The sequence below is a fragment of the Besnoitia besnoiti genome, chromosome VI, assembly GCF_002563875.1.
Source record: "Besnoitia besnoiti strain Bb-Ger1 chromosome VI, whole genome shotgun sequence".
NCBI classification, from domain to species: domain Eukaryota; phylum Apicomplexa; class Conoidasida; order Eucoccidiorida; family Sarcocystidae; genus Besnoitia; species Besnoitia besnoiti.
Window position 1 is genome coordinate 2,516,503 of NC_042361.1, and position 25,204 is coordinate 2,541,706.

General features: G+C 59.9%; 4 protein-coding genes across 4 annotated transcripts; 2 read left to right on the forward strand and 2 right to left on the reverse strand.

The window, feature by feature from the left end:
* Nucleotides 1-1,579: 1,579 nt before the first annotated feature.
* On the reverse strand, nt 1,580-12,096 carry BESB_067680 (uncharacterized protein; the record flags this gene model as incomplete). The annotated part of the gene is made up of 7 exons (XM_029365161.1): nt 1,580-2,417; nt 2,794-3,365; nt 3,616-5,151; nt 5,690-5,840; nt 6,260-7,155; nt 7,462-9,679; nt 10,043-12,096. 7 exons carry the CDS (start codon nt 12,094-12,096, stop codon nt 1,580-1,582), a joined length of 8,265 nt encoding a protein of 2,754 aa, XP_029218744.1.
* Nucleotides 12,097-13,763: 1,667 nt separating this feature from the next.
* BESB_067690 (GDP-L-fucose synthetase) lies at nt 13,764-18,680 on the forward strand (the record flags this gene model as incomplete). The annotated part of the gene is made up of 10 exons (XM_029365162.1): nt 13,764-14,050; nt 14,530-14,632; nt 15,291-15,356; nt 15,682-15,770; nt 16,183-16,385; nt 16,730-16,888; nt 17,212-17,276; nt 17,808-17,843; nt 18,129-18,195; nt 18,625-18,680. 10 exons carry the CDS (start codon nt 13,764-13,766, stop codon nt 18,678-18,680), a joined length of 1,131 nt encoding a protein of 376 aa, XP_029218745.1.
* A 978-nt stretch (nt 18,681-19,658) lies between these two features.
* BESB_067700 (protein phosphatase 4, catalytic subunit) lies at nt 19,659-23,332 on the reverse strand (the record flags this gene model as incomplete). Its single annotated transcript, XM_029365163.1, has 9 exons — nt 19,659-19,709; nt 20,161-20,239; nt 20,533-20,597; nt 20,810-20,866; nt 21,198-21,265; nt 21,379-21,454; nt 21,694-21,855; nt 22,245-22,460; nt 23,192-23,332. 9 exons carry the CDS (start codon nt 23,330-23,332, stop codon nt 19,659-19,661), a joined length of 915 nt encoding a protein of 304 aa, XP_029218746.1.
* Nucleotides 23,333-24,729: 1,397 nt separating this feature from the next.
* BESB_067710 (uncharacterized protein) lies at nt 24,730-25,056 on the forward strand (the record flags this gene model as incomplete). The annotated part of the gene is made up of 1 exon (XM_029365164.1): nt 24,730-25,056. The coding sequence occupies one exon, from the start codon at nt 24,730-24,732 to the stop codon at nt 25,054-25,056; it is 327 nt and encodes a 108-aa protein (XP_029218747.1).
* Between the last annotated feature and the right edge of the window lie 148 nt (nt 25,057-25,204).

Here is a 25,204-nt window from a genome sequence, read left to right on the forward strand (position 1 = left end):
TCTACGGAAGGCCGGGCCGTTTCAGTCAGATGCAGCGGCTGTCATGAGACACAGCACACATGCCCCATCTGTTCGTTCCGCGAACTCTGCGTTCGCCCTCCCGCCGCGTCGCGTCGTGAATTTTCGCCCAACAAACAAATACACCCGGCGTGTCTGCTAACAGGAAAATGCCTTTGTCGGTGCAGCGATCAAGAAGTGTGCGCCGCCAACCCTATCGCTGAAGCACACACCACAGTGATACGTATAGAGGAAGAGCGAAGCCAGTTGTAGGCGCTTTTTCGCAGATATATGTGAATAATATATATATATATATATTTTAGGGTCCTAGAGACAGAAATGCGCAGACGTGGCGTTGCAGCACCTACTCGGTGCTCTCCATACGCTACCCGTTTCTGGTCGTTCGCGAAGACTCTCCAGCGGTGACACTAAAAGCAGTTTAAACCATGCTTATGATTATAGCTCGAACAAGCACCACGAACGTGAATGGAAAGGATCCTGAAGCACCACGCCGGGTGCGGATGGACTCATTTTGTTCGAAACGGAACATCACGAGCCACTTCCGCATTCTTGCGCCTCGCGGAGCTGCCCACGAAGGTGCCTTGAAAAACGCAGCAGCTCCCAGCACAGACGACAGAGCTGAAAAAGAGCTGCAGACATATCTGTGAGCGATCAGTTGAGGAGGAACGCCGTGAGACGCGGCGACGAATCTCAGGGCTGAGTTTCCAGAGCGAGGGGGTGTCACGCTACTAGAGAGACTAAAACCTCCGCCGAGCAGATGCGGAGATGGCGAGAGAGAAAGCGAGCGACAGACTACAGCAGCAGCAATGCGCAGCACGACGCCGACAGAGAGGAACGGAAAAGGGTGATTGAGAAACCGCGACGCGGCGCAGCTGCGCCTGAATGGCCGTGTGCAGGGAAAGCTAGCGTCCCGACTGAATTTTGACTTATTAAACCAGCCTGGGATCATAAAAGCACTACTATGTCTGGTAAGGAAGAGAATGGACTTTGCTAAATGTCTACCCTACTAAATTGGTTTGATTTTCTTACAAACGGCTTTTGGTATGATTGAATTATCGCACCCAGATAGCAGGATTTGATGCGGCGGGCCTGCATTCAAGCTTGATGGCGTCTAGTCTTCGAGACAAAAAGCCAAGAGCGGAAACGTGCAGTTTCCGCTACACACAGGACGAACTGACACACGCGAGAGAGGGAGAGAACGACTGCCCACAAAACACCGCCGCCAGAGAAAGAGATGCCGCAAGCGTTTCCACGCACAAAACGCGTCAAAACCGATGAATAAACCCTCACTTCTGTGACAGATCCTTTCTGTCGTCGTGCCGGTTTGCAGACTGGCTTGCGATCCAGTCTCCATCAGCACACAGACGCGGGAGTCGCCGGGCCCTGTCGTGAAGCTTTTTCAAAAAATCTTCACTCGGTCTCACTCTCTCCTCGCGCGCTTCTGTCTTCATCGTCTCTTCTTCTCCCGGCGACGTCAAACGCCGAAGCCCTCCTGAAGCCTGGACCCTTCCCGATACCCCCATTTAGGCCTGCGCTTTCACTGTCTTCACTGGGTCGGACTCTACAGCTCCTCGACTCCGAGGAAGCTCTCGAGCTTCGCGAGCGCCTCGCGCGCGGCCTGGGCGGCCTCCGCGGTGATTCTGGCTCCGCCCGCGTGCGCGTCTCGCGCCGCGCTTTCTCCTGCATCTTCCTCAGCGGCGGCTTCACTCTGCCTCAGCACAGAGTGCAGGAAAGGCAGGACGCCTCGGCGCAGCTCGCTCGCGTCCCCTTCCGCGTCGGGGCTCAAAGCGCGCCCGCCCGCCTGCGTCTTCGCCCGAAGCGCGTGCTCGAGCCAGCGTGCGACGAGTGCCAAAATCACCGCAACCACGTGTTCCTCGACGTCCTCAAAGGCGAAGACAAGCGCCTGGTGCGCCGCCACTCGCCCCCCCGTTAGTTGCTCAGCCTGCGCTCGCACCTCCGCCAGGAGCTGCGACAGACGCTCACACGCGTCAAGGAGTCTGTCGCGGGCCTGCAGCAGCTCGGCGTAGGCGCGGAAGGCCTCGACGTAGGCGGTACTGGAGGCGTCGCCCAGGCCCAGCCACGTCTGCGCGACGAGAAGGCGCGCCGCGGTCGGTTTCACTGGAGGGGGGGCAGGGTGGTCGCCAAGGCCGCTGCTGCGCGCCCCCGCAGACAAGCGCCGCGAAAAGGCGTGGAGCGTCTCGAGGGAAGCCAGCAGCTCTACGCTGCCCGACTGCCCAACGGAGAAGGGCGGCAGGCGCGCGACGGACGCGCAAACAGAGAGGGACTGAGGAGACCAGCTGTACATACAGACGGCGAGGACGTTCTCGATGAGGGGGGAGGCCGCCTCAGCCAGCGGCGGAGGCGAAGCAGGTCGCGGAAGATCCAAAGTGGCGGTCAACCTGCACATGCGCAATTCGAGACAAACAAGGCGCCAGTGAACCCCCGACGAGGTCCCTCCAACTCAATTCGCGTGCATACGCAGACGAGGATGAGACGCTAGGCTGGACAGAGAGAACGCGCGGCTCTCAATACCATCGGGAAGTGTATAAATATTCGTGAACGGCCCTTCTGACGCCGCGCAAATCGACGCGTATCGGCTTTGCAGGCAAAGTATATACAACCACGTACAGAGACAGATGTGCATGCACGCACGTCTGCCAAAACGCTCTATCAGCCGCTGCGGCGGGGGGAGCCCGTCCAGCTCTGTGCATCTGAGTGTCTGGGCCCCGCCAGAGGACAGAGAGGCTGTCCACAGCAGCGTCTTTTCAGACTTACGGGCGGAAGCAGGCGGGCGCGAGGGCGAGGCGCGCAGCAAATGCACAGAGGAGCGTCTCTGCGGTCTCCCGCACGGCGTCCGCTGCGCTCTGAATGCCGAGGACTTGAGGCGAGTTCAGTAGGCGATCTTCAACCTCGTCGCTCCACGCCGCCGCCTCCTCCCCCGCCTCCCCGCCCCCGGCCTGCGCTAAGGCGGCCTCGGGGCCCGCGGCGGCGGCGACAGGAGGCGGAAGAAGGGCGAGAAGCGATCGGGAGGCGAGTCGCCGGAAGTCCACGACGACCGCGCGGAGAGCGAGCGGCACGCAGAGCGACAGCTGGGCCTCTTGGAACAGCTTCGGCACTGTCTCGAGCTGCTGCCCGAGTGTGCATACACCGGAGAGCGAGACGGCGGGGACCAGGAACGCAGGGAAGTTGTCGTCCTGGCAGGGCGACGCGAGAGACACTCTCCCAGCCTCGGGCGAGAGACAGAAAGAGGCCGGAGCCGGCGCCGGGCCGCGCAGGGCCCGCGTGTGCTGCCGCTCCAGCCGATCTTTCAGGTGGCGCCAAAGCGGCAGCTGCACGTTTTCAGTGACCTGACACCAAAGTAAAAAAAAAACGCATCGAGGGAAATACGAATGCAACTCGACGGCCGACACACAGGACGCACACGCAACGAACAGCGGCCAGGCCCCATGCGAGACAATCACGCAACTGAGAAAGACGAGGTGTGCGAAGAAGCGCAGAAAACACGAGAACAGATTCTATTCTTCCTGCACTCCCCACGTTTCACTGCACTGGAACGCAAAGAACCCCCTCCCCCTCCTTTATCCCCACCCCCCCCACCCTGGCCGAGAGCCACACCTCTCTCATCGCGCGAACGGCGCCTTTGACGACAGTTAGCCGCGCAATCGTTCGCTTTGTGCCTTGACTCGTCGCCCCGACGCCTCGCTCTCCCTCCTCGTGGACTCGCTCTTTTTCGCTCGCGTCTTCGAGTTCCTTCTCCGCCTCTCCCTGCCCAGCCCTCGCCAGAAGGGCGATTTCTTCCGCTGTCTGAAAGAACTGCCCAAAGAGCCGCAGCAGCGAGTCGAGAGACGCCGCGTCGTCTCGCGTCTGCGCGTCTGCACTCTGCGTCTCCCCCCCCTCTTCAGCCTCCTTCTGAAGCTCGGCGAGCACCTCGTTCAGCGTCGCCTCCGCCCACCGCAGGGCCTCGGCCCTGACGGTGAGGGGCAGGAGGAGGGTGCCCGGGGCGTCCGCGGCTGCCTCGCTCTTCTCCCCCAACATGTCTGCGTCTTCTTCGGCGCCGGCGCCCTCCTCGAGAGGCAAGTTCGAAGCGTCCTGGACTCGAGGCGGCCGCCCTCCGCGCGTAGCAAGTGCACACAGGACCGCTGCAGACTCCACGCGGGCGCCATGGTGTCTGTACTCGCGAAGCAACACGTCGCCCTGGGCGGCCTTTCCTTCCTGAAAAAAACGGTGGTGCAGATACACCTGGATCGACCGGAGGGCCTCTGGTGACAGCGCCGTCGCCCGCAGCGGCGCACCCTTATCAGTCCAGCCGTCCGCGTCGCTTCCGCCTGCGGCTCCCGCAGCGCTTGCAAAAGCTGGCGAGCAGATATCTTCGGAGGAGAGAGCAAGTTGAGAAGGCGATTGCGCACCGGGGGGAAAAGACACCGCGGATGAGACGGGCGCCGCTCCGAAGAAAGGAGATGCTGCATGCGTCTTGTCGGCCGGGGCCTCAGGTGTACATACACCGCAGTCCAGACTCGCCTGGATGAGGTCCTCCAACGCAGAGATGACAAAGCCGTTTCCTGGAGGCTGGAAAGGTCCAAAGACCCCAAAAGCACGCGCTTCGCAGAGGCGGCGGCTTCTGTCCCCCTGCGCGCTCGCCTCGCCAGGAAGCGGCGGGAGCTGCAGTGTATAGACACCGAACAGTTGGTCGAGAGCCGCCCACTGCAGCCGCTGCAGGGCCACCCTCCGCACTTCCTCCCTCTCCCGTCCCGTTCCCGCTTCGCATCCCCTTTCCTGCGCGCTTCCACTGCCCACCGCTTCGCCTCCGTCGCCCTCGAAGAACGCGTCGGGCTGCAGCTCGTACCTGAAGACTGCCGCGAGGAAGCGCGCCCAGGCCTCAGCGAGACAGCGGCGGGAAGTCGCCTCGTCGGTTTTTCCTTCGCGGGCGCAGACTCGTTCGGCCTCCCGCGCGGCCCCACGCGCCACGGCCTCACCGAAAGCGTTCACAACCGCCTCGGGGTTCGCCGGCAGAGAAGACGTCGAGGACGGAGCGCGCAGAACCAGGAGGCGCAGCGCAAAGTGGAGCGCGACGTGCGGGCGCGGCGGGCACATCGAGACGACAAAGTGCTCCATCGCCGTCGCAAAAAAGGCTTCCTGCGCAAGATAAAGAGGGACCGCGACGGAAATCAATGGAAACATCATAGACGTGTATCAGGGCGACCGAAGACCGTGCTGCTTTCCTTTTTTCGCACTCAAACTCGAGCCACGCCGTGCGTGGAGGCGTCTGCGACTCAAAGAAAACTGCCTCTTGATACTAACCCCCAGAGATACCGCGGCGATGCCGCCTCGTTTCTAAGCACACAGAGATTCGCCTGCATGAGCCTATGCTTCATCGTCAAGACATAAACCCGAATACCTCAAAGTTCACAACTACATATATACATATGCTTATATATATGTAGAGCGTTGTCCATAACTTCCAACATCAGCGTGCCTTCGATGAACACGACATCTGCGACGCATGCGTGCACATACATTTTCTAAACACAAAAAAGCATTCTCGTCGTCGCCTCCGTATCTTCTTGAACGACGCATGCACTCGAAGACGCGGTTGCGAGTATACGCGGGCATGCTGCGACAGCTTCACACGCACAGAGGCTCCAGGATGGCGTGGACCTGCGATGTCCTTTACCTGGCTGAACCCTGGAAAGCCGGCAAACAAGTCGCTGACGAAGCGAGACAGGCGCCGGCATGAGGCGAGCGAGGCGAGGCTCGCGCTCGCCTCCGTCTCTGCACTCCACCATCGCGGCAGCAGGCGCGACACGCTGCACTTCGCCGCGAGCCTAAAAAAAGAAAACCACAAACACACGAGAACCACGCCTCACGGAAGGCAGCAGCTTGCCCGTCTGTGCAATATCAGACAGGAGCGAAGCAAAAAGCCGGGCGAAGACCGCGCGCATACCCATAGAGGGGGGGGGGGGGGGGGGGGGGGGGGGGGGGGGGACAGGGGGGAAAAGACACCATGAGCGAGGGCGAAGAGGGAGAGCGGCGAGACCGATCGAAGAAGACAGAACGCGGAGGCAGAGGCCCGAAGATCGCCGGAAGGATGAACTCGATGCACCGACGCGCGGGCGCGTGTTCATCCGCGGCTAGCCGCGAGTGAGGCGCAGCAGTCGCGCCTGCCGAACTCTCGGCACCGGAGCGTGAAGATCGGCCCTCTTTTACTGAGAAAGCTGCGGCAGTGGAGGTCTCTCTGTCTCACCATGGAAGCGCGGCGAAGAGGCGGCGCGTGATGCTGCCTGGCCGCTGCGGGCTCGGGTCGAGGAGGAGGAGCGCATGCATCAGTCTGACGCACAGCTCTTCGCCGGCGTCTTCCTCTCCATCTTCGCCCTCGTGACTCCCCGCCTTCTCATAGAAAAGCAGCGCGCGGAAAGGCGTGCTCAGGAGTAGCCGCGCGACGCGAGAAGACGCCTCCGCCTCCTGCGAGCTCGCTTGCGCGCAAATGGCCTGCGCCAGCGGCGCCTTCTCACGCGTCTCAGCTGCCTCGTCGCCCGCAGACGAGGAGAGCAGAAGGAACCAGACGTGCTGCTGCCGAGCCGGCGAGAGCTCCTGAAGGAGCAGGAACAGGTACAGGATCTCTCGAGCCCTGAGGAGACTCAGCGTCAACCCCAAGAGAAGCAGCTGCTGCTCGCGGTACTTGGCTTCCCCCTCCTGTTTCGCCTCGCTGCCCTTCACGCCGCCCCGACGCGCGTTCGCGTCCTCCCCCCGCATCTCCGCGTCGACCGCGCCGCACGCATCTTCTCCCCCTGCGCGCTTCTCGCCTCCACGCGGCTCCAGCAGCGCCGCGACCGCGGCCCGCGCCCGCGCCGCGGCATCTCTGTGAGGCCCGGGCGCCTCCCGCAGCAGAGCCGCAGGCGAGAGTGGCGCAGCAAGCAGCGCAGCCAGGAACGCGAGACTCGAGGTGGGCAGGCACTGCAGATAGAGAAAGTGGAGGAACGCGTTCAAGTGATCGTACAACGCAGCCAAGTAAGCTGCATTCCAGCGGACGCAGAGCGGGAAGAGACGCGGAGGCAGACTCGAGAACGAGGGAGACGACGGGGCCAGAGGCGACGGCGCCGCCAGCGGAAGAAGCGACCCCGAAACGTAGGGATCCAACAGCTGGAGAAAACACGCACCACAGAGCGCACAAATACGCTAAAAAAGCAGGAAGACGCCGGGGGGGGGGGGGGGGGGGAAGGGGGCGGATATGAACACGTATGCGTGACGACCAGGATTTACACAGCGAAGCGAGACATCGCGCGCGGACGCGAAGCCGGGAACGTCTCTCGTCTCTCCTGACCCCCCTCGAACCCGTGTGGCGCCCTTCTGGCAGAAGCCACGCTGCACTGACTGCCTTCTGTCGAGCCCGCCTAACTTAGATTTTCGAAAACAAAATGAAAGAAATTGTCCCTCCGCTGTTCTCACCGAGGCGTTCACCACGCAGACTGGCCAGTCGGCGACGACGCGCAGCAGGAGGGCGGCGCGCGCGGCGAGGCCGTCAATCCACGGCGCGACTTCCTCGACTTCGGGCTCGTGGTCCCAACCGAGAGCGAGCGCTTGGTTGCTGAAGCCCTCCGCCTCCCTCCCCTCCTCCTCCGCCCACCAGCCGAGGTTCTCTTCTTCTTCGCTCCGCCCTCCGCGCCGGGCGCCGGGCCGCTGCTCGCCACCCCCGCGGCCTTCTGAGCGCGCACTCTGCGCCGGCGCGCCCCTGTCTGACCTGTCGTCCGCTCGCGCCGCGAGCGCCAGATGCAGTCGCCGCACAAAACAGATTTGCTGTGAAGCGCCCTCTGCGGCGCAGCCGGGGGGCGTGAAGAAAAGGTCGCGACCCGCGCCCACGCCGCCATTCTCTCTGGCGACCGCGTCACCCTCGCTGACCGCCTGGAAGAGACACGCCCACAGCGACGGCGTCCACACGGGAAGCGCCATCTCCGGCGGAAAGACGGCGTCGCGAAACGACGCGTTCGCCAGCTGCGGCTGCAGCCTCCTCTCCACTGCCAGCCTCTCGGTCCCGAGAGGCCCGACACCTGACGCGGGCGCCGGGACACCGGGCCCCGACAAGGCACCGGCGACGACCGCGGTTGCGGCGCCGTGGGCGCGGGCGCGAAGCGAGGCGGCGGCGGCCGCGCGCGCGGCCGTGCAGGTCTCCAGAGCCCAGCTGGCGTCCCTGGCGGCGAGGGCGCGCGGGCCCGTGGGGGGTTGCGAGAAGGCGGAGTAGGCCTCTGCGACGGGCAGCGCGGCGAGGTCGCCAGGCGAGGCGAGGTAGGCGCGCGTTCGCTCAACCGAGACGAGGAGGACTTCCGTCTCGCAGGCGATGAGCAGGTGCCGGCGCACCAGCGCAGCTTCGTCCAGCGGCGCCGCGGTTGGCGCGAGGCCGAGCGAGGCGAAGAGAGACAAGTCGAGCGACGGCGCGAGGCCGTCGGTGGCGGGGAGCGAAAACGAAGGCGAGGAGCCAGTTGAGGCGAAAAAAAGGGGCACTTCGCCTGCAGCGAGGGGCGCTGAAGGCAGCTGCACCGGCAGCGAGGAGGATAGGAAGAAGGGCGAGCACGACGACGACGAAGCTGGAAGCGAGATGCGGAGCGAGACAAAGGCTGCGGAGGCATCCGAGGCGGCTCCCGCGGCGTTTGGCCCCTCGGCGGACGCCAAACGAACCAAAGAGGGCGACGCCGCGAACAAGCTGAGACCGTTGCCGTAGTAGGAACACGCGCCCGTCGCGGCCGAGGAGACCTCCAGCGAGCGGGGAAGCGGGGAGGCAAAGCGCGATGCGGAAGGCGCTTTCGACGGGCAAGCGACGACCGGGAAGAAAGGTGAAGGCAACACAGACGAGCTCAGCAAGCACAGCGGCAGCCCTGCCTCAGGCGCGTCGACATGCTCGCCGGCTGCTGGGCAGCGACACGCCTGACAGGAGGCCGACGACGGAAGCAGACGAAGGATCACGCGATCGCCGCGAGCAGTGACCACCGTCACTGTGGGATGGGGGCCCGCAGTGAAAGAAGGAACCACATCCACGATGGAGAGAAGGGCGTCCTCGCACGCTCGCTGCGACACAGAGTCGTCTCCCTCCGCACACCGGCGGCCTCCACGTGCGACGCCGCCCTTCGCGAGCTTTTCTTTCGAAAAGAAAGAGAAGAAAACCGTCCTTCCCGCGTCTTCTTCTTCGCTTCCAGGAAGGCCTCGTCCCTCTCCCTCGCGCGGCCTCTCTGGTGCCTCAGCGCGAGGCGCGCACAGCAGCTGCCGGCGCCAGGCACGCGCCGGCAGGTAAGCGACGCACTCAAGGCCCTTCAGGGGGACTGCCGAGGCGACGCGGTCGCGGTACGCGCCGACCTCGCCACGGGTGCGCATGGGGATCCACGGCTCCAGCGAGGCCTGTGGTGCCGCCGCCGCAGCCTCTTCGTAGGCCTCGCGCGAGAGCGAGAAGAAGGGACACGGCGACGCAGAGGGCGACGACGCCAGACCGGCTCCAAGCGAAGCCTCGCGTTCGCTCTCTCCATTGGCGCCGAGCGATGAAGAGAAACCCTCGGGGTACGCTAGACGCTCCGCTAAAGCAGCCGACAAACGACTCGCCGGCAGGACCGCGGGCGTCGCCCACAGACTGGGCACCGCAGACAAAAGGGACTCAGACGCGTCAGCAGAAGGGCGAGACAACCTGAAGGCAGCGAACATAGAGCACGCGGAAACAATTGCAATTCCTACACAGGCATACGTATTGAGGCCAGTATATGTCCACGGAAAAGCTACAGCAGTTCGTCTACATACAACATACAAAAATATATGAATATATATATATATATATATGGCATTCCATCTGCACATGCACGGTCTGATTCCGCTCTTGAGACTCCACGCTTCAGGGTTGAGAGAACAAGAGGCGAAGAGGAGGCGAACGGGCGGAGAGCCTTTAACGAGCGACTTGGCGCTCAGTCGCCTCTGCAGCGTTGTCGCCACCCCCACGGCGACCAGGAGAGAAAGGGAACGACAGACACGCAGATCCCGCAACGCGACCCCTTACAGTTTTCTGATTTTTTGGGAGACTGCGCCGAGAACGCTCGCCACAGCCCATCCCTGCCGGTGCCTCTCTGCTTCTTCCTCGCTGCCGCTCGCGTCTCCTTGCATTCCCTCCTCGCTCTTCTCTGCGCCGGCGAACGTGGTGGCGGCAGAGCTGAAGAGGGAGCTCCACGCTCCGCGTTCTGAAGCGAGGGTCGCTTCGTGGCCCCCGGGGCCGACTGCCCGCTGCGGGCGCGCCGCGGCGGCGAGGGCTCCGAAGCCCCTCCGTGTCTCGCGGGAGACGAGGCGGTAAACGTAGAGCCCGTCGCGGTCGTCGACGACGGCGAGGAGACCCGCGGGAAAGCTCCTGAGGAGTTTCACGCCCGCGTCTCCGCGCGTGTGGGGCGGCGGCCCGGTGAGCGCGGCGCGGTCGCGGCGCCCCGCCTCCGGTGGCTGGCATCTCTTTCGGCAGAGAAGACACTGATCGAGGCCTCGCGGCGCCGCGGGTGCCGCAGACAGCGACAGGCACTTCAGGGAGGCCGGGGAGTGCAGCAGCGACGGAGCGCCGGCGCGCAGAACTAGCTGATACACGTCGCCTTGTCGGCTTGTGCGCTCGCGGCGTCTCTCGTCGCAGCTGTGAAGCGCGCCGTCGCGCGCCTCGCTCTCCCCCTCGGGCGCAGAGAGAAAAACCGCTCCATCCAGAGTCGAGGCGAAGAAGGCGACCGGCGTCCGCGAGCGGTTCTGCGCGCCGCCAGAGGCTGCGGCGAGGGCAGCGCGGCGCCCCAGGGCCGCCGCGAAGGCCGCAAAGCGGACGCGCAGCTCGTCGGGAAGCGCCAACGAGAGGTTCTGGAGCCTCACGAGTCGGAAGGCCCCGCGGGTCAGCCGAACGCTCGGAGACAACGGCGCGGAGGCGAAGGGGGGCGCGGGGGTAGCGGCGGCGTACGCAGGCAGCAGGAGCGGCAGCGCGCCTGTCTCGGCCGCGAGGAAAGTCTCCGCGGCGCGAGCCTCTCCGCCGCAGACGAGGAGGCTGGCGACGCTCGCAGCCTGCGCAGGCGCTCCTTCGGAGGGTGCGCCTGAGGCCGCCGCCGCAGGCAACGACGGCAGGGCGACCCCGACCACCGCAAAGACGTGGAGGACAGCGGGGGTGAGGAAGAAGAGCAAGTGAGAGACAGAGGGGAAGAGGAGCCCGACGGGCGCGGGCGAGAGGTGCACGGACAGGATGTCGCCGCCCTGCAGTGGGCCCACGCGGAGACACGGGGACTGCGAGACCAAGCACGAGACGAGGAAGGCCTCGCTGCCGCGGTAGCAGCACAGCGCCTGCAGCGGCTCGAGCAGCTGGTAGCAGGGGAGAGGCGAAAAAGGCAGCAGCGGGGAGGCCGCCGAGTCGCCCGCGCCAAAGACCCCGCCGTCTCGGTGTAGACACGCGACGAGCTCGGGCGGCAGCTGGCGCCGGTGCAGCGTACGTACACTCAGCGAGAAGGGGAGCAGCGGCAGAAGCGGCCGTTTGAAGAAGAGCGCGCGAGGCCGCGAGTATGCGCGAGGCGGGCAGCAGAAGGCGAAGGCAGAGGAGGGGGAAGAAGAGGAAGAAGAGGAGGCCGTCGCGGCGTCTCGCAGGCTCCCGAAGGCGAGGGTCGCATCGCCCTTCTCCTCATCTTCGTGCGCTTTGCGCGCCTTCTCTTCGTCCTCCAGGTAGCGGTCCAGAAACGCCTCAAGCAGAACCTGAGCCGACGAGAAGGGCGTCAGGCTCTCCTGTTCCTCCGCGCCGGTCAAGCAGACGTCGACGTCTCGCGCGACGCGCCGCTCTGCACGAGCGAGGAGGCCTGCGCCGCGCTCACAGGCGCCCGCGAGGCTCTCGAGGCGCCGCGACGGCAGCGACGGCGAAGACGTCTGCGCGCTCTCTCGGCGCCCGCGCGCGCAAGTCGGCGAGAGACAGAAGCGCGCGGGCTCGGTGTGCGGCGACGCGTCGTCTCCGTGGGGGACGTCGGCGTGGCCGCCTGCCTGCAGCAGAAGCGCCCGCGGAGGCGGCAGAAGCAGCCCCTCTGCGGGCGCCGCGGAGCTGTCGCGCGGACGGAGAGCCATTTCGGTGAGCAGTCCGCCGCGAGGAGAGGTGGGGAGACGCGTCGAGGCGCCTTCCTCCCTTCTGGGCGCGGACGGAGAGGCGGAGAGGACGGGGGAGAGGAGAGAGAAAGAGGGCTGAAGATGCCCCCGATTTCAGGCAAGCGGGACAGAGACGGACATACACAAGCTCTACCCCAGAGTCGCGCGAGACATCTTGCTCGCGCCGTTTTGGAAAGCGAAGAAAGTCACGCAAACAGCCCTTCTCCTCTGGGCGCTGTGCGAGGCAGACCAGCCAGCCTCCACCACAGCCGACAGGCATCAAACGCGGACACGAGGAAGAAGAGGAGCCCGCGGCATTGCGGATAGAGAAGGAGAAGACGCGCTGCCTTGCGCGAGGGCGCGGATGCAACAGAGCGAGCGACAGGTCGGAGAGGCAGAAGGAGAACGAATGTGAAGTCGAGAGGCAGAAAGCGAACTGCGAAGCGGCGCGCAGGCAACAACAACGCGCGGGAGACGCGGGCGCGCCCTCGCAGAGCGCCCCTCACGAAGCAGGCGAGGCGAGGCCGCTGGCAAAGGAGACTAGAGAGAACAGAGAAGTCGCAGACGAGGTCGAATGCGGAACAGAATGCCGGCGAAAGGCACTCGCGAGCGAGCGGCACAGATGCGCGGCGCCGAGGGCTCGTCCTAATCGTTGCGCCGATGCGAGGAGACGGAGCAAAGGAACTATGCAGCATGCAGAATGAAGCAAATCCAAAAAACAAGCTCGGAGCAACGGACAGAGAGACACACATCTGCCTCGTTCCTCTTCTTTCGTTCGGGTGCACAGACACCCCACGACCGTGCGTGGCTGCCGGCTCGCGTGCTTCGCAGCTTTTCTTCGAGGCCAGTTTTCCGAAGCGGCGAAGAAAGAAGAGCGAAGAACGTCAGGGTTCTCTGCTTTGTCACAGCCCTCTGGGTGCGCCAGCGTTTCACCTTTTCTCGGTTTCTGTCTTCGCAGTAGCGAGTAGAAGGACAGGATCAGCGAGGTGGGAGAAAGTACTTTTCCAGCATGCATGCGGAGAAAAGAGCGAGACAGCGCAACCACGCACAGAGAGACAACCGCGAGCTCGCGAATCTGCCTTTTCTCAAGTCAACCAAGCTCGTTTCTCCGCTTTTTCCCCAGCATACAGAACAAACAAAGCGATAGGAAGGGGCTCGACTCTCGTTTCGACTTGCCGGCGTGATGTGTCTCGAGGAGAGATAGAGAGAAATTCCCTTTTTTTTCGCAAAGCGCTTGGCCGCTCTGCGAGGTCCAGAACCAGCTGTGACGCCGATGCATACCCGCGCAGATGTCCATCTGTAAATGGCTAGATTTTATTGAATAAATCTGTCTATATCTGGAAGGCTATGTGGAATTTCCCTTTTTGTTGGCAGCACACTGTCATCCATCTACATCTCTCCTCGAAATGCGAACTCTGCGCCGAGATTTGTGCCTCAGCATTCTCCGCTGTCAGACTCGAGGCGCGAGGCACGACGTGAGCGCGAAAAAAGAACCCTCAAGCAGTCCGCGCGCAAGAAGAACCCTGTGGTTGGACTTACAGTGAGAGCGAACTCCAGCGTTATCAACCTGTCTCTCTCTGTGTGCATATTTGCATACTTTTGTCTCGCGTGTCTGGGGAGGGCTGCTTCTCCGTCTTCCATCCAACGAAATGGACAACTCTCCGCACTCCACCTCCCGTCTGCCGGTATGCCTTGTCACAGGCGGCACCGGGCTCGTCGGGCAGGCTCTCCAGTCTATTCTGCGGCGCGAACAAACGACCTCGCTTCCTTCTTCTTCCCCGTCTTCTTCTTCCCCGTGTTCTTCTTCTTGCTCTTCTTCTTCTTGCTCTTCTTCTTCTTGCTCTTCTTCTGAGAGGCACGCAGGCGTGGAGACGGTGCGTCTGTGCGGCAGAGGATTCGAGTTCATTTTCGTCGGCTCCCGCGAAGCGGATCTGAGGTAAGGGCTAGCGACGCAAAAAAAGAAAGAGACTCCACGCCGCGCCCGCTCTCGACGTAGACGCGATCGCTCTCCCTGCGTCGACACCCTTTTTGAGAGAGCCTGGTGACCAGTCTCCTCTCGCTCGAGTCACGCGCTGTGGGAGCGAGGACGCGGGTCGCGCGAGTGAATTTAGGCTCGAAAAAGTCGAAACCCTAAACTTCAGTGACGTCTAGAAACGCCGGGGTTGAGTTGTTGTGATGCTTCTTTTGTGACCTCTCAGGTGTCTGCTTTCCCTGTAAAGCCCGAGGCACTTCTTAGTAACGTTGCACGTGCCCTCTCCCGAATGTGACTCTGTGTCTCTGCGTCTCCTGCGCTCTGCCGGCGCGTCTCTCTCGGCGTGTCTTCTGTCGCGGCCTTTTCCTGTCTCTACGTGCAGCTTTCGCTTCTTCTGTGCGCGTTTTACGATCTTGGTGTGCGGTGTGTCTTTGACTTTTTAGGTCCTTCGAGCCCACTGAGGCTCTCTTTCTGCGGTATCGACCCGTTGCTTTGATTCATCTCGCCGCGCGCGTTGGCGGACTCTTCGATAATATGTCGCACAACGTACGCCGTCAAATTTGTTTCAAAAAAAGTTTCCGCGAGTGACATCTGGCCTGTTCGGTGCTTTCTGGCCTCCGCCTTTGCCGGCAAGGAAGGACTTGCATACATACCTATATACATCTATACATGCATGTATATATAATGCATACATATATGTATACATATGTACATATGCACATACATACATCTCTAAACACATACATAAATATATTTAATATACATATGCACATGCATACATATATAAATACCTATATATATACATACACGTAGATAGAGTGTAATACTGATAATGTGCCTGTACGAAAGGGAGCGTCTTCTTCCGACTTGAGCTTGCTCACCGGGCGCTGCAGAAAGGTATATCTTTTCGAACTAGACATCTGGTAAGATTTGTTTCCTCTCTCATTTTGTCGCCGCTGGTGGAGAGTGCCTCCACGGCTCGGTTGTCTCTTTCGGCATCTGCACGGAGCAGCGCGTCGATTCTTTGCGTTATATCTATGTATTCGTATATCTATCTGTCTCTCTGTCTCTCTCTGTGTCGATTTATTGAAATCTACCTATCTGTATTCGCTTTCATCTATTTTCCATCTACCGCTGCATGCTTGTGCACGCGTGCACGTGGAGGAGTCTGCTTCTGTCCAGAATTGCGTTTTTTCCTTTTCAGCTGGAGTTTTTTGAAGACAACATGCACATCAACGACAACGTCGTTCGCCTGGCGCACCGCTTCCGGGTATGCTGCGCGGTTCCACCTTTCCTCTCTCGTTTCTGGATTCCGCTTTCCTCCGGCGCTGAGCGACTGCAGACACTCTACTCCGTGTGCGCCCGCGACTTCGTGCTCGCGTTTCCTCACTCCTCGCTGCGCTATCTCTGCGTGGACTCGAGCGATCTGATTCCCATTCACGTCGAGTATCTAGACGTGCATCGACAAGTGAATGGGGGGCCCGAACCTGCATGCAGGGGAGAGTTTGCGAAGGGCGCTGCCCAAGCACGCGCTTCTGGTTGGCCTCGGCCTGCGACGCGTTCATCAGACGCGAGTGATTTTCCTCTCTTCCCAGGTGACGCGCGCGGTCTTCTGCCTGTCAACCTGCATTTTTCCGGCGCACTGCGCGGAGTCTGGCGAGGTCATGCGCGAAGAGCAACTCCAGTGAGGCAAAAAAAGGGAAACCCAAACGCCGAAGCAGTCGCGGCAGATGCGAAGGCGACTCTCTCTCTCACTGCGCCCTCTTGCGGTCGCCGGTGGCAGCGAACGCCTTCTACGAGAGGCTGTCGCGCCTTATTTTCTTCTTCTCCGCGTGAAATCTCTCCCTCGCTCGTCGTTTCGTGCTTGCTTGTATTTTCTTCTGCGTGCGCGGCGCGTGGCGTTCGCTGCCTGTGCGCCTGCGCCGTTTGTGCGTGAGTCTCCCTCACTTTGGTTCTAAATTTTTGCTGCGGAGGCGCGCCTGGAGGGCTCTGTGTCCTGCGCGTCGCGTTCAATGAGTCCTCGCCCTACCCTGAACCCTTGGGACGTCGCCTCCAGCTTCGGCATCGTTCTCTTCCCTGCGCGTGTGGGTGAGCAGCACAGGAGCGCCGCATCCCTCGAACGAGGGATACTCCTACGCGAAGCGGATGCTGGAAGTCTCTGTGCGCCTCCATCGCCGGCGCTTCGGCTACGCCTGGCGCTGCGTCTGTCCGACGAACCTCTACGGCCCCTTCGACCAATTTTCGCTGGAGCGCGCCCACGTGCTCCCCGCGCTTGTTCACAAGGCTTTCCTCGCCTCCCGTAAGCAGAGCGCGCAGGATCTGCGGCGTTCAGGCCTTGTGGGTTCAAAGAGCTTGCAGTCGACGCGTTGCCTCAGCAGCCCGTAGCCATGGCTTCCTGCTCGGCGAGGTGCTAACGGCCGCGGGGCAGATGAGTGAAGCCTGGGGTTAATCTGCAGGCAGTCCAGCGCTCGTCTCCTCGAGACCGAATTCAGCAGGCGTTTGTTGTGCTACCTCCTCGCGCGTGGGACGATCCAGCGGACCGCGCAGGGGAGCGGCTCTCGAGGCGACAGCTGTTTGTCTCGCTCGCGCGAGCCGCCTCCGCGGCGGCCTCTCAGGCGCTCTGCGTTCGCTTTGCGTCTGCAGGACACAAGACGCCTTTCGTCGTCGGCGGCAGCGGCGCGCCGCTGCGTCAGTTCGTTTTCAGCGAGGACGCAGGCGAAGTGATTCTCCGCGTTCTCCAAGCGCCCACCCTCAGCGAGGAAGAAAGCTTCATGATCCTTGCGGCAGACGCCGACCAGAATGGTGAGGGACGTTTGTTTTTCGCGCGTTTTTCCCTTGTCTGCGCGGATTTCCAACTCGAGCTAGACTCGAACGGGGAGGGCGAGGAAGCGAGAGAGAGGAGGGGGGGGGAGCAGAAGGGGGGACAAGGAAGCCTGTCTCTCGCGAGTCGTGAGAAGATCATACCTTGCGCGCGTGCGCGTCGCCTTCTGTTTCGGTTCTCCGGTCCTCCAGCCTCTTCTCCGCGTCGGGGGGGGGTTGGGGGCCCTACGCACGAGGCACTCTGTTGTTTTTTCCTTTTTCCTTCGGGCAAATCGCTTCTTCGCTCTTCGCTGCGGCCGTCGCAGAGCCCTCCATCGCCTACTTGGCGGAGGTCATCGCAGACAACTTCGGCCTGAAGAACGTGATCGAGGTGAGATGCATCGATTGGGGTTTAGGGTTCATACCAAGGGACTGGCAGACTCCGTTTGGCACTCACGATGGAAGGATGCATGCGAGCGCTGTGCGTGTCTGCGGCCACGCCTCTGTGCCTTTTAGGGTTTAGGGTTTCCGTCGTCAACTCCGCAGCTGCTCGTCGCGTTTGCGGGAGGGGGTGTTCGGCTGACTAGCGATCTGCTCTCTGTGTGTAGGGCCCTGCGTGTGTGGGGCTTGTTTCTGCGGTGTACCGGACTTGTGGTCGAATTCAAAACTTTTTTCGAGACTCTGATTGGCGGTTTCCTGCTGCCCGAGCTGTCATCGACGGCGATTAGCTCTCGGCGTCTACGTGCGCGGATTTCTTTCTTGTTTCTGATTCCTCGCCTTCACGCCGCCACTTGCGTCCCTCCTCTGCGCGTTGTCACACGCTCTTTCTGTCTCGATCGGTCTTTGTTCCGCCTCTCCTTCTGCGCAGTGCAGTGCACGCGCTGTCACTCTTCGTTGTCTTGCTTCTCGGTTTGGCCTGCAGTTCGATCGCTCCAAGCCCGACGGCATCTTTCGAAAGGTGAGGCCGTGCGTCGGCGCTCGATCAGTCTCCTAATTCGCTCTCTCTCACTCTCGTTTCTCCGCTTCGTCGTCAAGTCGGGTAGTTCCTTCCTCCCTTCTTTGTCGCTTCCGCGTCTCTGCGGCTTCGACTCTCCGCGGGCCTCGGGGTTTGTCTGTCTCTGCTCGGCTTCCCTCTCGCGCCTGTCGCTTCCTTCTGGAGGCTGTTCCTTCCGGGAATGCTTTCTTTTCTGTGCTTTTTTCGCGTTTTCGGCGAGTCTTTCTCCTCTCTGCGAGATTCTCGCAGACGGTTTCGAACGCGCGCCTCCGTCGCTTCCTCGGCCCGAAGTTTCAGTTCCTCTCCCTGGAGGAAGGTAAAAAGCGAGAGCGAAAACGCGAACGAAGAAGTGAAACGCAGGACTCTACACACGGCTGCCGTCTGTCGCCCTCCTCTCCAGCGCCTTCTTCTCCTTTCTATACACGAATACATTGTCTGTATACGTAGTGGACTGTGCTTGCTTTTTCCTTTCTGTCGCAGTGTTTACATGCAAATACATGCTAAAAATATTCAGTAGGAAAACCCTATGTAAACCCGTGTATATATGTATAACCCGGACATCTATATGTATACAAGTGATATATATATATATTTATATGAGCGCTCCAAGCGCTCTGCGGGACTTCCGGAGGGTTCCGGGCGGAACCGATCGTACAGCCTAACTTTCTGAGTGCACGCGGACGGGGGGCGTGCGGCTAGACGCTGTTTTCTCTGATTTCGTCTCTCCTTTTTTTCTTGTTTGCAGGCGTCCGCCGCACGGTTGCCTGGTTCGTGCAGAACGCGGAGCGCGCGCGCATGTAGCATAGAATTCCAGGAACAAGAATAAAAGACCAAAAAATCGGGACAAGCCCCGTGGAGACAGAACGACAGGGAGAACGGGAGAGAGTCAAGCAACGGCAGTCGCGCGCCACGTGGGCATGCAAGAAAATCCAAAGATCCGGCGCGCTGCAGACACCCTGAGAACGGAGAGAAAGCCTACTGAACTGCGAGCTTTTTTTCTCTTCTGAGTAGATCCTAGAGTGCGCTTAATTTCTGAGAGGATACCTATCCTGTCCGTCGCGGCAATATATATATATATATATATAATATATATATATGAAGCTGTTGAGATATGCGCATGTCTTCGCATGCGTGTGGATAGGTGAGCGCCTGTGTGGCCTTCCATGCCTTTGTTAACGGCGCTCGTTGAGCATCCACCGTTAAACACACGCAGCGCCTGTGAGGGACTTGACTTGCTGCACGTCTGTAGAAAACCGATCTGAAGGTCCTTGACTCTCGAGTGCGGCTCGCTCCCAACTCTCCACATGTCGCGGTGGGATCTCCGTCTGCATGCGCGCAAAAAAGTAACTGGACGCATGTCTCTGTTCAGAAGAAAGCTACGTGCCTGAGGAGTGTTTCTGTGGAAAAAGTTGCATGCATGCGGAGTGTTCCATCTCCGAAAGTGTTCGGAGACGCTCGCAAGCTGCGGACTCTCGTGGAATCTCTTTTTTAGCCCCCTGGCCGCAGAGGCACTCTAGGAATTTTACATTTTGTACCGCCAGCGATGTCGCTGCGTTTGAGTTCGACAGAAAACAAACGCCCGCAAATGATCAGGGCGCGGAGAAGAAGCGAGAAGAAAAGATGGAAAGAGAAGGCGAGAGCGGAGGGAGCGGGCGCCGACGAGGGAAGAAGGCACCGAAAACAAATCAGAGAGAGCCACACGCGAGAATTCAAAGCGCGAGGATGCAGAGCGAGGCGCGTTCGACTCGAAAACACCCGGCTCTCCGGCTGTCGGCTCCGCTACAAGAAATAGTCGGGAGGAGGTTTTTTCGACGGAATTCCGCGCCGTTCCTGAACAAAGCACCACAGCACAGTTCGCCTTTATCCACGCACTCCCCTCAGAGCAAGCACATCCGCGAGAAAATCCGACCTCTGCCGACTGCTCGACCCACCCACAGACGCGCGCAGATCTTTCCACCGACGCAGCAGAAACACTCCTGTGCGCGGCCCACATCTACAAAAAAGCGACGGGAAACATCCTCCCTCACAAAAAACACTCGCACATACATGTGTATGCAGATATATATATATACACTGCATTATATGCGGATATATATATATATATATATATATATATATATATAACGTATATATATATATATATATATATATATATATATATATATATATATATATATATATGCGTATGTATCTGTGCATGCATAGCCCCATGGTTGAAAGTCCATGTGCAGGTTTGTGGGCCGCCTGAGACAGCAAGAAAAGAGATCGCGAGGGGACTCACCGGCGGCGCCGCTTCGAAAGTCTTGAACTGATAATTTAGGTGCTCGTCGAGCTCCATCACAGTAGCCACGTTCCCGCATCTGAAGGAAAAAAGTAAAAAAACTATTAATTACAGCTGGCGTACAAAAGTCCCACATACATCTATAATAATATATATTAGATACATGTATATGAATATATATATGCATATAGTCTACAGGAGCGATTCGGGGCCCGCACTGCTGGGTACGGAGCTGAAGGGCGGTGAGAGAATTTTGTTGCATTATTTGAAAAAAAAAAATACAGATATGAATAATATTACATTACAACTTGCAGATAGAATTGAGTGATTCCGAAAGCAGACGTTTTTTCTGAGTAAATCGGCCCCTCGCACCTGTAGCAGTAGTTCGGCGCAGACCAGACCGTGACGAGCTTCTTGCCAAACCACCATTTGTATCCCTGGAAAAAGATACACAACGAAAAAAAAATAAAAACATCCACAGCTGAGGAGCGGAGAGAGACACGCAGAGAACGCGTGCGGAAGACGCGGATTCTCGCACATCACGGGAGAGACGCAAAGGCCGTCTGCAACGAGTCACGCGGAAAAACACCGGAAAAGCGGCGACCAGGAGGGCGGGGAGAGAGACGAGACCTGCTTGCGAGGGACTTACATCCATAACGAGCTGATGGGCGCGGGCGATGATTTCGATGTTGTTTGTATGGCAGAACTGAATGAAAAAGAAGTGAGACGGCTCGTCACATGCATCCTCACGCGTCGCGGGCGCTTCGCCGGTGTCTCGCGCCTATTTACTCTGAGCCGGGCGCACAAAGCGCGCCTTTCCTTCTCATGCCTCGCTTCGGCCTCCGTGCGGAGTGGATTCAGACCCACTCCGCAAAAGAAGGCTGCATGGCGAGGGAGACGCGCGCGCGGCGGCACCCGACACAAGGTTCAATTTTTCCCACATTCTGTCTATCGCGAACATCCGCGGCGTTCCTCCTCTACGATTAAGAGACTTTGCTTCGCCCCTGCCCCGCGTTTTTTTCATTTTCTGCACTTACTGCCTTGACAATGTCCGCACCAAAGAGGTAGCCCGCGCCTCTGGGGCTGTACCCCCAGCCCTGCATGTCTGAAAAATAGAAAAAACGAAAACGCATGCCTCGACATGAGAGCCCAGAGGCGTGCGCGCTAAAACCAGAAGAAGAGAAAAGACAGAGAGAAGAGAGCGAAGTCGAGTCTCACCTTCGGGGTCGCTCCAGAGCAAGTCGCACATGGGCCCTTCGTGCGGTACCTCCTGCTTGCGGTCGATTGACCGGATCTGCGCGAAAAAAGAAAGTGCCTTAAGCTCTGCCTTAGCTTCACTGCGCCTTCACAAAGACCGCTGAAAATCGAGAAAAAACGCGCAGAACTCGGAACCAGACGGCCCACAACAGCCGGCGGCCGCCTCGGCACTCGCGCGCACTCGGAGGCTGCGCGGCTTCGGTTTGGAAAGCCACGCATGCAGGATGCCCGAGACACGCGCACGTGTGGCAAGCCGGGCAGCCAGAGGCGGTTTACCTCGTCGACACTCGAGATGGCTGGCGAAAGACCGCCGTGGAGCGCGAAAAGACGATCGTCGATGATGGCCGCGAGGGCGAGGTAATCGAAGACCTCTGTGCAATATCTCCACACCGTGCTGCTGCCGTACTTCCTCAGGCACTCGTCGTAGAAGCCGTAGACCTGAACGCACCCCGAGTCTCAGCCGAAACACGCAAACAGGAGCCTTTTACGCAGCCTCGCGCACATTCAACGCGCGACCTCTCCCTCCCAGCGCCCGACGCACGCGCATCTGGGACCCTTGACCCTAAAGCAAAACGAAAAAAGCCTAGAGGCGAACCCCAAACTCTGGACCCTGAACTCGCGCGAGGCGCTCACCGAACGGAGAGACAGAGGCCGGTACTTTTTCCCCAGCTCACACATGGAGAGCCCTGGTATTTACACGGGATAGATTTACATCACTCCGACTACATCTCAATGCGGCAGAACATGCACCCACCACCGTGGCACAGCCCCGCAAAGAGAGAGAGACAGACAAAAGACCAGGTGTTGAAGACTCGCGCGTCGCTTACTTGAGTGATTTGGCGAGACTCATGGTTGCCGCGGATGAGCGTGATGCGGTCAGGGTAGCGAACTTTTAGGGCGAGGAGAAAGAGAAAGGTCTCCACGGAGAAGTAGCCGCGGTCGACAAAGTCTCCAAGGAACAAGTAACTCGTCTCTGGAAGGAAGTTCCCCACGCGAAAGAGCTCCAACAAGTCGTAAAACTGACCGTGGACGTCGCCGCAAATCTGCGCACACGCGAGCCGAAAGAGGGCGCGAAGAAATCGAAAAAAATCGAAAAAAAGGCGTTTCGAGGGTCCACGGGATCCACGCCAAGCACATAGAACGCAAAACGAATTCTCCACTCGCCTGCGGATATTAGCAATCCGCGCCTTCAAAAGCCGCAAAAAAGACATCCTCCGTCCCGGGATTGACTGACACACAGCTGCGTTCGAAGATGAGAATCACGACAACACCGAGTTGATGCGAAGAAAGCAGTGCAGCCTCCAACATACGCCGTTGCTAAACTGCAAATCGACGGTGACGCCCAGAAGAGCAGACGCCGCGTGAAGCCTGCAGCCATCCCCCGAGCAACTAATCCGCTACACGCATAGGTCTCTTTTCTGTTTGAGACAAGCAGCAAACGAGTTGCGACGAATCTGCGGCGGGCGCGCTTCCTCGGCAAAAACGACTCCACAAGGGACGCAGACCGCCGCAAAGCAGACACGCTGCCACAGCGGCCCCTCCCCTCTGCTGTCCACGCGCGTCGAGTATCCTCAAGCACCCGCCAAGTGGCACGCTGTCTGTCTCGAGTTCTTCAGCACTCTGCACACGCTCTCCTCCCCCCCCTCCCCCCCTGCAAAAAACATGATATAAAGACACATGCATGCGGAAAAACCTAAACACATAGGTATATATTTGTTTGTTCATGCTAGTGAGGGTTTCAGAGTTTAGTCTGAAGCTGCGTGGATCTGGGTACCGTGACAGGGACGTCAACTCTCTGGACGTTGCTCTCCTCCACGAGGATTTCCTTCGCCTTGGCGCAGAGGACCTTCACTTCTCGTTCGGGAATGCACTCGCACCTCCGCAGCTGCTCAATCTGCCGATCTAGCAGACTCATGTTGGAGCTCACGGCTTTGGAGACGTTCGGGCCCACGAGCGGGCCTGGAGCCGCGACCGCGTCCGACGCCCCCAAGGCGCCGCCCCCCCGGGGCTCGCAGGCCCCTCCGCATTCGCCATACGCGGGACGGGAGAGGAAAACGCACACGCAGACCGCAGCGAGAAACAGACCAGCGAGGAAGGCGAGGCGAGCGCGACAGAGAGAGGGTGGAAGTGCGGCGTTCGCTGAACCTCTCGGAGTGCACACGCGCAGCGAGGGCGCGGAAAAAAACGGTGAGAAGAGGCGGAGCAAGGTCAGGATTTGATGCGAGTCAACAGACAACAAACGGGAGAGACGTGCGAGCCCGAACGAGAAAGTATCGGCGCATGCACCAACAGACGGAGGAAACAACTCGGTTTTCAAAGGCCTGCGACGACTGAAGCGGCGCGGAGTCCCTCTATGGATTTCTTGTCACGCCGTGGAGAGGGCGCGGCCTCAAGGAGCACAGACTGAGAAGGAGGACGCCCCCCGCTACCTCTCAGGAGATGCGCCAGCAGGCAGAAAGGTGGGAGCGGCTGAGAAAGGGAAACAACGACGAGCGAGAGAAAGGGAAGCGCGGCGCCCCTTCAAAAAATAGTTTCAGAAGGCCCGCCCCCTTCGAGGCGTGACGCTGTTGCCGGGGGAATTCTGATCTCCCTCGTGGAGAAGCGCAGAGGAAACAACCGAGGAATGCCGCGAAAAGGAAACGAAAGAGAATGAAGAGGCGAAGAGCCGACGACGGGTCAGAGGCAGACGAGCGGGAAACAATGAAGAGCGGAAATAGAGGAAAAAACTCGAGCCGAACAACTGCGGCGGGAAGCGAGTACCCACGCGAAGGTGCAACAACGAAAAGATACATACCAACGGGGGATAGAGGGAAAACAAATGCGGAAACTGATGACCGCCTGTGGCGAAGTCCTGCAGGCTCTACAGAAACGCGCGCGCTACGCGATGATGCACATGCCTAAGCATGGAGAGGTCGCGCAGGTTTTACTCTAAAGGCGTGTGGCCTGACATACGGCTTAGGGGGACGCCGCAGAACCCACAAAAACAGAAAGCGTGTGCCCGTCAGAGAAGAAAGAAAAACTTTTCTCCTTGTTCTCTCCGGGGGGCGTGCCGCTGGCAGCGATCAAGAAGCGGCCGCGTCGGGTCGCGGCAGCTTCTTCGAAAATCGATACGTCAAAATGAAAAAAATGGAGCAGATGCCAAAGTTGAAGAACTTTTCGGGTCACGATACGCTCCTCAGCCGACGGAAGAAGAGAGAAAACACGGAGAGAAAAGAGAAAACGGGGGGGAGAGGAAAAAGAGGCCAAACATGCGCGTGTCTCGCCGGCGGAAAGTTCGCAGCTGCCCTCACTCGCGTCGCCCGCGTTAGCAAGATGACTCAGCGGCAGAGCTTTAAGAGGCTGATAATCCTTCAACGGGATAACGAGAACCTCCAGCACAGCTTGCTGAAAGCCGCGGAGAACGCGAGAAGCGCGAGCGGGAGCGCGGCGCAGCGAAACGATTCGCGCGCGGGAACGAGGGAAGACGCTGATGATGAGGCCGCTCAGAGTCGGCAGAGGAGGAGGAGAGATGCGCACTCGGAGCGGAGACAGAGGGCGCGTCAGAGAGCAGGAGCACGGCGGCCCGAAGGCGGGGATTCGCGAGGGAAATGCAGAAACTGCGCGTCGAGACAAAGAAGAAGCAGAGAGCCAAGTTTATAAGGATATCCACACACCTGAGAAAGACGTCAGCGCTCGGGGACCGTGGCCCGGGGCTCGCGCGGGTGTATGTACAGCTCACAAACCAGAGAAAAGAGGAAGAAAAGTCGGCCTCTTTCCTCAAGACATACGCAGCGCCGCCACCAACCCG